This window comes from Miscanthus floridulus, chromosome 19, assembly GCF_019320115.1.
Source record: "Miscanthus floridulus cultivar M001 chromosome 19, ASM1932011v1, whole genome shotgun sequence".
NCBI classification, from domain to species: Eukaryota; Viridiplantae; Streptophyta; class Magnoliopsida; order Poales; family Poaceae; genus Miscanthus; species Miscanthus floridulus.
In genome coordinates, this window is record NC_089598.1 from 118003793 (window position 1) to 118015568 (window position 11776).

The window sequence follows — 11776 nt, forward strand, 5'->3', positions numbered from 1 at the left end:
GCTCTATGGCAGCGCTGCAGCGGCCATGTGCCAAGGAACGGTTGCCCGACTCCTGCAGCACCTGTTGATCCGGAAGGAACCGTACGAGTGCTTCTCCGTGGCAAGAGTTGCGGCGCTCGACGTGGCAAGTGATCCGATCCCGCTGTTGGTTTTTCCCTCCGAGCAAGGCCGGTGAACTTGCGGAGCAATTCGCACAGGGCGCTGCCCCTGGTCACGAACGTACGAAAAGGAGATCGCGGCCCCTCCAGCGGCGCGGAAATGATGGGGGCCGGCCTCGGACCGCGACGCGACGGCCCCCAAGTGCCCCTTCCTTCTCGTTCGCTAGCTTTGACCACCCATCCCAACCCGAACAGCTGCCCCCCTCAGCTCCCGTCCTCCCGTCCCGTCCCGTGCCACGTTCTCCTACGCTGCGCGCCGCTCAGCCTCTAGCTTGGCTCCATGCCCTCTACTCTATCGCTATCAGTAGCTGCTGCGGCTCAGCACGCTCACTACTCCTCCCCCTCACCGCGCCTCGCCTCTATATATAGCCGCGCGCTGCGGAACGGAGTACGCCTCCTCCTTTAACATTCCATCTAGCCAATAATCTCTCCAGAACGACTCGCCGCGGTGCTTACACACTGCTCCGTACGGAGAGCCAGAGCCGGAGAGGGAGGAATAACACCTGCGAGAGGGTCGCCGCCGGGGGGCCGGGGGAGGAGGAGCGAGGGAATTGTGGAGACGAGACGAGACGAGCGAGAGAGAGAGAGAGATGGGGATGAGGCCCGGGTGGGTTGGCGGGCTGGTGGAGGAGAGCTTCTTCGTGGGGTGCGCGGCGCACGAGAACCGGAAGAAGAACGAGAAGAACATCTTCTGCCTGGGCTGCTGCGCCAGCATCTGCCCGCACTGCGCCCCCGCGCACCGCCACCACCTCCTCATCCAGGTACAAGTACTACACTGTTTGTTAGCTCAGCTGCCCGTTGCTTGCTGCACACCACACACGGTGGGAGGGAGATGCCTGCCTGCCTGCCTAGGGAATTCTTTCTCTTCTCCAAAGAACACGGCGGCGGCTCCGTTCCGTGCGCCTGTTCTTCAGCGACCACGTAGTTTGCTGTTAATTCGTCTCTTGGTGCATGATATGCTTGAGTCTAACCGGCGTACTCGGTACTCCACAGTTCGTGCTTTGCTCAATTCAGTGCGTGCGTTTCGTTTTTCCGTGGGTCACGGACGCTTTGTACTTGCTCAACAGCCGGGATCAGCCTTTTCGGCCGTCTGACCGCTGCTACTGCCTATACTAATAACTCCACTAGGCTGGGTGGCTGTCGCTAGCTGCTTCTCAAAGGGGATCATCTCCTCCCTTCCTCTCCCTGTACTAGGAGCCAGTAGCAATTTCCACTCCTACAGTGGTGTAGCAGTACTAGAAGCTAGGTAGGCTTTGGCCGCGTAATTACGGCATGGTTGGCCTCGGTTGGGCTTAATTGCGGCGCGAGGGGCAAGAGTTAGCGCAGTCCCAAGGCGGGGCAATGCAATTAACGCCCCGCCGGCCGCTCGCTCTTAGGACCCCGTGCGTGCGTGCTGCTCGGCATCACACTTCCTCTTGTCGTTTTCTGTGCCCCAATTACTCTCTCGCTTAGCCAGATACTACGGGCCGGCGCCTGTGGTTGATGATCTTAATCATCATCATCGTCTTCACTCCCACTCAAATTTACGAATCCCGTCGTCACTAATCACCGCCGTACCAGCCTACCAGGGAAATTCGCTGCCAATTCACTGCATGCAATTTAGGATCGCCTCTCCTTTCCTCTCTTGGATGGTGGCGGTGGCAGGACGCAGGAGGAGTAAAAGCCCCGAGCTCGATTGGGAGACGGGCACGGTACTGGAGGGTAAAACGAAAAGTGGCGAGGCCTGATCGGGCTTGGCCTTACGCCCCGAACAAGCATAGTCTCACGACGAGCGAGCAGCGAGCCTGCTGCTAGTTGAATTCCCCATCCGCCCGGCCGGTCCGGCGCTGGGTGCGTTCGTGCATGCATGACAGCATGAGGCCCTGGGTGGCCGGCCTCCTCCTCCTGGAGTGCACGCTCTCCTCCCCTTTTGTTGGCTCGCCTGCAAAGGCTGCTGCTCCCCACCCTCCCTTCTTCTCACCCTGCGCGCCTTGACCTTTCCACGCCCCTCCGATCGGCCGGCCGGCCGGCCGCCGCTCTGATCTTTGCACGGCGAGCCCGGTGGCATTTTTAACGGTGCTAATAGTGATCCCACTGTTGATCGAGTTGCTTGCTACCGGTACGCACGTACGTATAGTAGTACCTTGTCTGCAATCTGCGTAGCCTTGTTGGTCAGGTCAGCTGAATATAATTCATTCCCAGCCGAATTGCATGCGAGCGTCACTGGCACAGATGGGCAGGGTTATCCGGATGTGTGTTGCCATGTCACCACTCATTCATCACTCACTCACCCTCTTCACTTCCTGCGGAGACCATCAGACGAGACGACGCCGCTGGTTGGCTGGTAAATGGATGGTCCTGCATGGCCGCTCGCCGCTGCCCGGCGGGGTAACCACTATGCTGCTGCTGCTCCGTCCAACCGGCTAGCTAGCGCTGTCGGTGTGGCTGGCTGGCTGGTGGTTGTTACTGCAGCCAGGCCACCCACTGGAGATAGTTTTACCAGCAGGTGCATTGCATGCACCCACGGTAAAAACAAAACGACGACGACACGCCCACAAAAACAAAAGCCGCGCTCTCAATACTGTTGCCGCCTCCGAATAGTATGACCGCCTGCATGCTTTGCTCTGCTACCGTCCAAGCCCGGGCCTTGATGGTGCGACACTGTTCATCCATTCAGGCCACAGTTAGGTCGTCGTCGTGGCCGCTGCCTGGTGCCTGCTGCTCTTTCTCTCTCTGTGTGTCTCTGAGTGACCAACCATGCGAGCCGGCGTTCACTCGCTTCCCACCCTCCCACAAGTCCACAACCTTTCGTTCGTTCGGTTCCTTGTGTGTTTATTTTTACCGCGGGGTTAAAATAATCCAGCCGGGAGTAGCTTTCTTGACCGTTGTGCCCTCGAGGCGTCGTCTGGATTTTGCCCGGGGACAGGGCCGTTTCGGTCGTTGCGCCGGCAGGCACACACGTACAGTGGACGGAAGCTAGCGCCCTTGGTCTCCCGCGATAAGGATGGCGACGAGCCGCCGGTCAAAGCGTCGCAATTATTACCGGTGACTAGCCTAGCTAGCTCGTCAGACGCCAGGCCTGTTCCCCCCGTCCCGCTGGAAATTATTACCACCACGCCGGCACGCACTGCGTTTAAAACTACTAGTACGTTGCGCAGCTCACCACGTTCACACCCACACAGCCCCTGAATGCATGCCTACGTGTTGTATGTGTACGAGTCGACGGGTTGTACCGTACTGTATAGCGATGTTCCTAGTATAACGTACGTGTGTGCTCGACTTGCTTGGGCAGGTGCGGAGGTACGTGTACAATGACGTGGTGCGCCTTGACGACCTCGAGAGGCTCATCGACTGCTCCTTCGTCCAGGTGATGCATCCATGGATAGCTCACGTACCAGTGCTGCTTCTGCTGCGTGCGTGCTCCGAATTGTTGAATCCTGATTGACGATGGTGTTCTCTCATGCATGCATGCAGCCCTACACGATCAACAGTGCCAAGGTGATCTTCCTCAAGCCGCGGCCGCAGTCCAGGCCCTTCAAGGGCTCTGGCAACGTCTGCTTGACCTGTGACCGGATCCTCCAGGAGCCTTTCCACTTCTGCTGCCTCTCCTGCAAGGTACTACGGTACTATCTACTACTGTATATACCACCACCACCCATACAAATATATATATATATGTATGTACACGCATGCATGCTACCAAAAAATTCTTCTACATGCACATGCCTGCGACAGCGTGCCTGCCGTCGCTTCACTCGCAGCACGTTTGCATGCAGTCACACGGTCGCACATGCATGCTTAGATACGGGTACGGCCCCGTTTCCGTGGCCTGTTTACTTGAAACCAAGAACTAATAATGGGTGCACGCACGCGCGCATGCAGGTGGACCATGTGATGATGCAGGGCGGCGGGGACCTGTCCAACATCCTGTACGTGCCGGGCGGCGGGACGCCGGGCCTGGTGGGCGGCGGCTTCCCGCGCTTCGAGAACCTCCGCTTCGACGACGACCCCGCGGGGCAGTACGGCGGCCAGGTCACGCCCAACTCCATCCTCGAGGACCCCATGCAGCACGGCGGGGGCAGCGGCGGCTCCGCGGCCAGGCACGCGCGGCGTGGCGACGACGTCGTCCCGACGAGGAAGAAGAAGAGCGGCGGCGGCGGCGGAGGGTTCTTCCCTCAGATCGTCCTCTCGCTCGGCAACAGGCGGAAGGGCGCGCCCCATAGGGCGCCGCTCGCGTAACTGCCATGCATGCGCTCGTACAGACCCGTTACGTCGCCGACGTTGCCGCTATATATATATGTGTGTCCTGTTAATTATGTTGTTAATTACTACTATTACCCTTAGGTAGCAGTGTCATTAGCAGAAGTACTTAGTGTAATCCTATGTAGAGAAGAGAATGAGTGAGAGAGAGGTGGCAGCGCAGGCTGGTTGGTTGGTTGGTTGCAGCTGAGTGAGCCCTGAGAGGGATGGATGGCCTTTTCTAGCTAGGGCCATGCATCTCGCTGCTGCAGTGTTTTGACGAGACTTGAGAGGAGGCAGGGAGGAGAAGCAAAGCTAGTTGCATGCTGCTGGTAGCAACCAGGCCCTGCTGTTGCAAGCCCAGGTAGGCACAGGCTCCGCCTCGTGGGTGGGTCCCCCGGTGCAGGCCGGGTCGATCGTCCGCGAGGGTATGTATAGCCGGTGGCTACCAATTTTGTACTTGATGCAACGGGGGCGGTTGCTCGATGGCATGCATGCTTACACCATTGTTAAGTCCATGACCAATATATAATAGACGATGTTGTGCATTTCATTATACACTCCTGTGGTTGAGAATTGTGTGTGATACAGGCATGCAAGCACGCATGGGTAATGGTTGCGTGTTGTTCGTGGGTCTCCATCCATTTCACACTGGTTGTCTGTTGACTAGCTCGTCGTGTGACCGGCATGGAGGCACGGCGGCCGACGTGCTCCTCCGCCATTCTCATGATCGGTGAGGTTCTGCCGATGGATCTAGCTAGGTACTAGGTAGTAGAACTGTCTGATTGTGTTTGTAACTCGATCATCATCACCGGCCTAATAAATTGCGCATGAGAAATACATGCATGCATTGTGTCTAGTACGTATACAGGTACTGATGTAGCGGTGTACGTGTATCATGCTACCCTTCCAAGAGTATACCATGCTACTTAACCCGAGTAATATAATTTGAAATATAGATTTGACTTGATAGAGACAACTATAGCTCGGTGCTAGGCAAGTGCGATTTGTCGTCTTAATTAACCCGAGGTTAGTGGCAAGTGTCAAAAGTCAGAGTACGTACTGTACGCAAGTGCATCACCTCCAAGACGAGCTGTCGAGCTGTGCGCCCATCCCATTTTACAAGCTTTTTGAGTGGCCGAAAGCAGCGTTTTTCGGGACTAGGCAAGTGTCGGCTTCTCGGTACGGTAGGCCACAGCTCACATCCGTCCGGATGGCGCTCGCTTGGAAGTTGACACATCGTTAACCTCGTGGAGTAACTTTCCAACGTAGGATTAACCCTGAAGCCAATGGACGCTCTCTTCGTTTAAACTTATTGAGCACTATTTTTCAACTATAAAATAGCGCTTTTCTCTTACAATATTTAAGCATAAACTTCAGCATAAACCAAATTCAGCATAATCGAACAGCATTACCGTATATGTCGTCAAACCGTCTACGTATATACTCCATCGTAGTTTGTAGAACGTTCCACTGTTCCAAGCTATACTATGCTACTGCTGCACATTACTGGCCGTAGCGTAGGGCGGCAACAGGCAGGCTAAACCAATCGCCAGAGCCGAGCCGCTGACCGTTGTTGTGTTTTGACGCGCCGGCTCTGTCTCTGTACGCATGCAGCAGCTACACCAGGTACAAGCTTCTTGTCACCTCGAACGATCTGCCTGCTGCCGGCCCGAGATAACATCAACTAGGCCTTGTTTAGATCACCTTCAAATTCAAGTTTTTTCACTCTCTCTCTATCACATCAATTTTTAGCCGCTTGCATGGAGTATTAAATATAGGTAAAAAAAATAACTAATTGCACAGTTTAGTTGGAAATTACGAGATGAATCTTTTAAGCTTAGTTGGTCTACGATTGGATAATATTTACCAAATAAGATGAAAATGCTACTATTCATCAGGTTAATATTTTTTGCAATCTAAACATGGCCTAGATGGAGCTCGTTGTCCAAGAAAGGATTCCGCGAGTTGCTGTTCTGTGTTCTCCACGTGATGACCCACGCCTTAACTTCCAGATGAAGCGCAGACTGGTTCACTTTTTTTAGTGGGAGCAGTATTTTTTCTTACCATATTTTAATATAAACAGTAAATTTTAACATAAACAGTGTCAGAATAATACCAGCCGAACCCTCTTTGTTGTGTTTTGACACTCGAATGATCACATCCGGTATTTGGTTGAAAGAAATCAGTTTTGTATTTGGTTACAGTGACGAGAACTAAGAGGATACAGTGAAGTTTATGATTTGTTAGAGATCCGTTTAAGGGCCTGTTCGGTTAAGCCGAAACCTGGCTAGGAATACTTCCAATTGATGACCTCTATTCAAATTAGAATACGAATCCGGCCAGGAATATTTTCAGGGACCCGTTCCCCTTCAACCGAACGGCCCCTAAGTGAAATCCACGTGTCACATTCTTCTTCATATGGTCGCCTAGTCCGCAGCCGCCCTGACCCTAACCCATGCCATCTCCCACCCAAGGCTCCACCCTCGATCCCGCCCGCTTGCAAAGAGCTCACCTGCCCGCCAAAGACAAGTATGGTCACATGTACCGTACCAGGGGCTGATCTAGCACTGTGTGGGGTGGGCTAACAAATTTGCATCTATGAAAGCTTGAAAAAACTTCAAATGAGGGACTAGAGGTGAAAGATAATGATTTAAGCCCTCCTTATTTATCAGGGGCGAATATTGGCCACATGGCCATCGAGGTCTTCTATGAAAATGGATTTTGAGTCATTAGAAACTATTAGCACTACATACAACAAGTTTTTATTGGAATACAATAAGTTTTTATTGAAATTTTAAATATTAATCAGGGTCGACGGACCTCTATGGCATGCTGTAGCTTCACTTCTGTTATTTATATTTATGCACCCGAGACTACGGGGCCATCGGTGAACAGTGTAATACTTTCTTCTAGCTCTACTAGGGCTCTGCTTGGATCAACTCAACTAACTAATTCAGAAAAATCAACTAATATCAAATTGTTAGCTTGATGATAGGTAAGACATCAACTGAGTTATTAACCGAGGATTAAAAAAGACCTTAATTATTTTTTAGCAACTAATTGTTGTTGCATGTGATCCTCTAAGAAAAAGGCAAGTATAAATAAATTCAAAATGTCACAGTCTTTGAGGCCCAAATCTCTTGGGTTTGCACGAGTACATTGTGTTGCATGCATTGTGCTCGTGGACAACATCCTTTATTCATGGGAAAGACACTAGGGCTCCACTATGCCACCAGCTACTCTTCGCCAAATCTTCCATTTGGTCTTATCCTAGAGATCTCTTATTGTCTTGTCAAGCTTAATTAAGCTGATTATATATTTGTGTGTGTGCTCGCCTAACGGCGTAAGAGACCGAAAGAGAGTAGCATAGCACATGGGTTATGTAGCAGAACCGTCCAATTTACAATAGCACAAATATAATAGTAGTTTACAAGTGGTCACACTATTATATTTGAGCCCATATAAACCTGATAGCCCGTCGAGTACCACGAAGGGTCTCTATTAACCATCAACATACAATCAAGATCGTACATGATTCAACAGACATGTTACATGTTATATTAGTTCACAAATATAATGTCATACATCAGAGTATGATTAAGAGTTATTACAAACCATGTTGAAATAAAATAGTCGCGAAAGCAATTAAGGCTGAAAACCGACACCTCACATCATTGTTCCAATACAGTGCTAGTCCATGATCAAACCACAAAAGCATGATAGAGGGAATTAATGAGAGACGCCTTGCCCAGGGCCCTACTCCTCGTCCACGGCGGGACAGAAGCAGTTCTTACAATAGTCATGATAGACTGTACCGGTCTGAGTTGAGCTACTCAGCTTCGCGGTCGGAACGAGTTATCCGGCCAGCTAAGTGAGAGACATGCGTTCAATCTCAACAGAAGTTCCAACAACGGTACGGTACTTAATTGGCATAGACGGAATCACATGAGCCAACCTACACATAGACTTCGTTCGACCTCTAGTTACATTACCCCATGGTTCTTTTCCACGATAGCAAATATAGCCAACCGTGCTCCGGTATCCACCTATATCTCGCAGGTGGCAGGAAATCACCTGACTTCTACCGGTCTAAGTATGGCTAAGCATATATTCGATCCTGAACCTACACAGGGTTAAATGTATATTTATCTGGACAAGGTAGTTCTATGCATCGAGTGTTCCCAGTTCAACTCTTATAACCTAATGCATCAAACATAAAAGGATTCAAGTGATATTTTATAAAACATGATAGGTTTAAAATGCTTCGGAGCTTACCTTTGAGAAAAGAAGTTGGCCGACGATCCAGGCACTTGGGTAGGTCCTTAAGAGCATGCTCCTCGCCTTCTGGAGCTACGGGCTGAGGTGCCTCCTCATGTTCCTCTACTTCTTCGTTGAATTCTAATAGAGTGATCCCCTTGGACGATCCTATATACATGAGCATGAGTAAGATATCACGAATGCATATATATTGACATGCATGATATGATATGGTGTGATGAAATGCATCCTCATAATTATTTTCAATAGCATTGTATTAAGATGATAACAAGATAAATTTTCTTTTACTGAGTGGGTGTATATCTCTTCTCTAGTAATTAAACAAATTCTCATCTAAGTAATTTTTTGGACTACAAGACAACAACCACTTGTTTTGACCATAACTGGAGTTATACACATCTAAATAATATGGTTGTAGACTTTCTAGAAAGCTTATGAAATTTCTAACAAATTTATTTTAATCATCTTAAGGTCATTCATTAGTTATCTAGGTCAAACAATTCTGTCTTTTAGATCTGTCCAGATAATAAGTATTTCTAACAGCAGACTTCTAACAGTTAAAATTCTCAAACCATCAGGCCTATGACTATGAAAATTTAACACAAGGTATATAAGTAAGTTATCTATAACTTTGTTATTAACAAATTTCACAGAAAAGATAATTATCATCATGAATTTATCACCACAACAGAAACTATACATGCAGCCATCTAGTTGAATTATAAAGCAATAATTAACTAGCTGTCTATAACCAATTACTTCTAAGCCTAACTAATAGCACCAACAGATCATATGCATCATAGAAAACATCATGGTTATGCCTAACTAATTTATTTATATTCATTTTTCAATTTCCTTATACAATAAGGTGATTTAAAGGATAAATATTTCTAGTGCTCAATAAATTCTTAAAAAATTATAGTAGCCTACAAATGACCCTAATAGTCTACTGTACAATTTTCATGCCATTTGGATCACTATAGACACCTCTACAAACATAACAAGATACATATACTTAGTTTAGCAAAAATAGTTTAGTATAGTGAAAAGTGTCCAGAAACAGATTTAATATTTTTCTTATTTTCCTCCTAGCATAATAATATTATATATAAATTTGCATGATCATATGTTATGTATTTTTACCCCATTTAATTTCACTAGAAACTAGAAATTAATTAGGATTAAATATGAAGACCATATATTAAGTATGCCCACTATAGTTTTAGTATTTTTTCTATCTAGAGCATGTCAACACAAGACTAGCAAAAATAGAATCATAATTTTATCATCTTCCTAGCTCAAGTTATGCATTTTACAAGATATAACCTAATTTAAAAGCGCTTATATTGCTCAATTTAATTATCCTAGAAAAATACTCTAAACAGTATATTTCATATTTTTATCAAATAGTACACTTCAAGATAAATCCAACAAAATTTGGTTCACCCCTTTTGGAAACTCCTAGCTCCAGATATGAATTTTTGAAGTTTGTATTTAAATCTATGAAAATAATTCAAAAACCAACCAAACCCTAAATGCCAGGTACACCCGATCTATACACCCTCAGACACTGACATGCGGGCCCCACTCATCTGTGGAACTAGAGCAGAGCGCGTGGTTGATCGATGGTGAACTCACCGACGACGAGGTCACCGACGGTAGCGTCCCTAGCGTTGTGCTCCCCACACCCTTATGCACCCGTTGGTACCCTTGGCTGGCTCGGTGGATCACCGAAGCAACCTTGTCGGCGAGCATGGTGGCTCGGTGGCAGCGTGCGGTGGTAGACTCATCGTCTCCGGTGACGACATGTCCAGGCGAGCGCAACTACAACATCAGCAGGTCCTAGCGGAGCTCTAGGGTTTGGTTGGGGCGACAGTGGAGCAACGGTGAAGCTTGTCCACGTGCATGGTGGCGCGATGGCGCACAGAGCACGACGGTGGTGTCGCCGTTCCGACAAGCCAGTGATGGGTGATGAGTATCCATCTTCAGTGATGGCGCTAGGGTTAGTGGAGGTGCAGAAACACGTGCTAGAGGGGAACGACAGGGTCTAGCTAAGGTCGATAGCGGCGAGTTGGAGCTCGCGGCCATGGGGGTGCGTGCGGTGCAGTCGCACGTTCCCATGAGACGGCGACGATAATGGTGAACTAGGCTACGGTACGAGCACCTACAACCTAAGGCGACGATAGGCCAACGGAGAAGAAGGTAGGAGCTACGGTGGATAGGGAAAGCCATGGGAGAGCTTGGAGCTCGGCGGCGCACAGCAGCTATGGCGGCGATGGCAATGTCCCATCGGCCTTTACCTTGGTTCGAGCTATGGCAATGGCGGGTCGACAAGGTGGAGGAGGTGATGGTGAAGCTGTGGGCGCAAGTGATTGAGCGGTGGTGCTACGGTGGCGACGCTCAAGCATGGCGGAGGCATGACAGCAATGTTGCTGCGGTGCTGCTTCGCTCTAGAGAGGCGTGTAGGCGAGAGAGAGTGAGAGCGAGAGTGAGCGCGTGGGTGAGTGGAGAGCCGAGGGCTCTCCCTTTTGGCATGGTAGGGCAGGACGGCACTGGCGGACTTTCACCACGTGGTGTGAGCGGCCTGGGCGCGGTCGGCCATGACGATAGGTGATTTGAATCGGCAAGGGCCGATTCAGTCCGTCTGACAGTTGATTTTCAAACCTCCAAATCTCCCAAACTATGGCGAATCAGTGAAAACTTTATTAATACAAATTGTAGAGCTACATGAGTACTACAAGATTACTTAAAGGAGTTTGTCTAAATCACAATGGTTTTCAAACTATAAGGCTCCAAAATAGGCTACATTGAAACTAAAAACAACTTCAAGACTTAGAAAAATTTTCTAAGTTATAAACAACATTAAGTTGAAACTTGTGAGCTCTATTCGACCATGTTAGGCACTAATTTAGCTTATGACCCTTAAATAAAGTTTGTTACCCTTGATGTGAACTACAACTTTTATTTGGGTCACACAACCATGCAAATATTCTAAGCTACTGTTCAACTTTGGTCAAACTAGCATCATGAAAATGGCATTCCAAGGTAACCCAACACCGAAGCAAAATTAGTTCATATCATGAATACAAAAGTTATTCCATTTACCATCCTAGATGTAT

General features: G+C 48.8%; 1 protein-coding gene across 1 annotated transcript; it reads left to right on the forward strand.

Moving 5' to 3' along the window:
• The first annotated feature begins 591 nt into the window (after positions 1 to 591).
• On the forward strand, positions 592 to 4917 carry LOC136529655 (protein RGF1 INDUCIBLE TRANSCRIPTION FACTOR 1-like). The gene is made up of 4 exons (XM_066522732.1): positions 592 to 919; positions 3430 to 3504; positions 3612 to 3752; positions 4020 to 4917. The coding sequence occupies exons 1-4, from the start codon at positions 749 to 751 to the stop codon at positions 4374 to 4376; spliced, it is 744 nt and encodes a 247-aa protein (XP_066378829.1). The 5' UTR covers positions 592 to 748; the 3' UTR covers positions 4377 to 4917.
• Positions 4918 to 11776: the final 6859 nt, after the last annotated feature.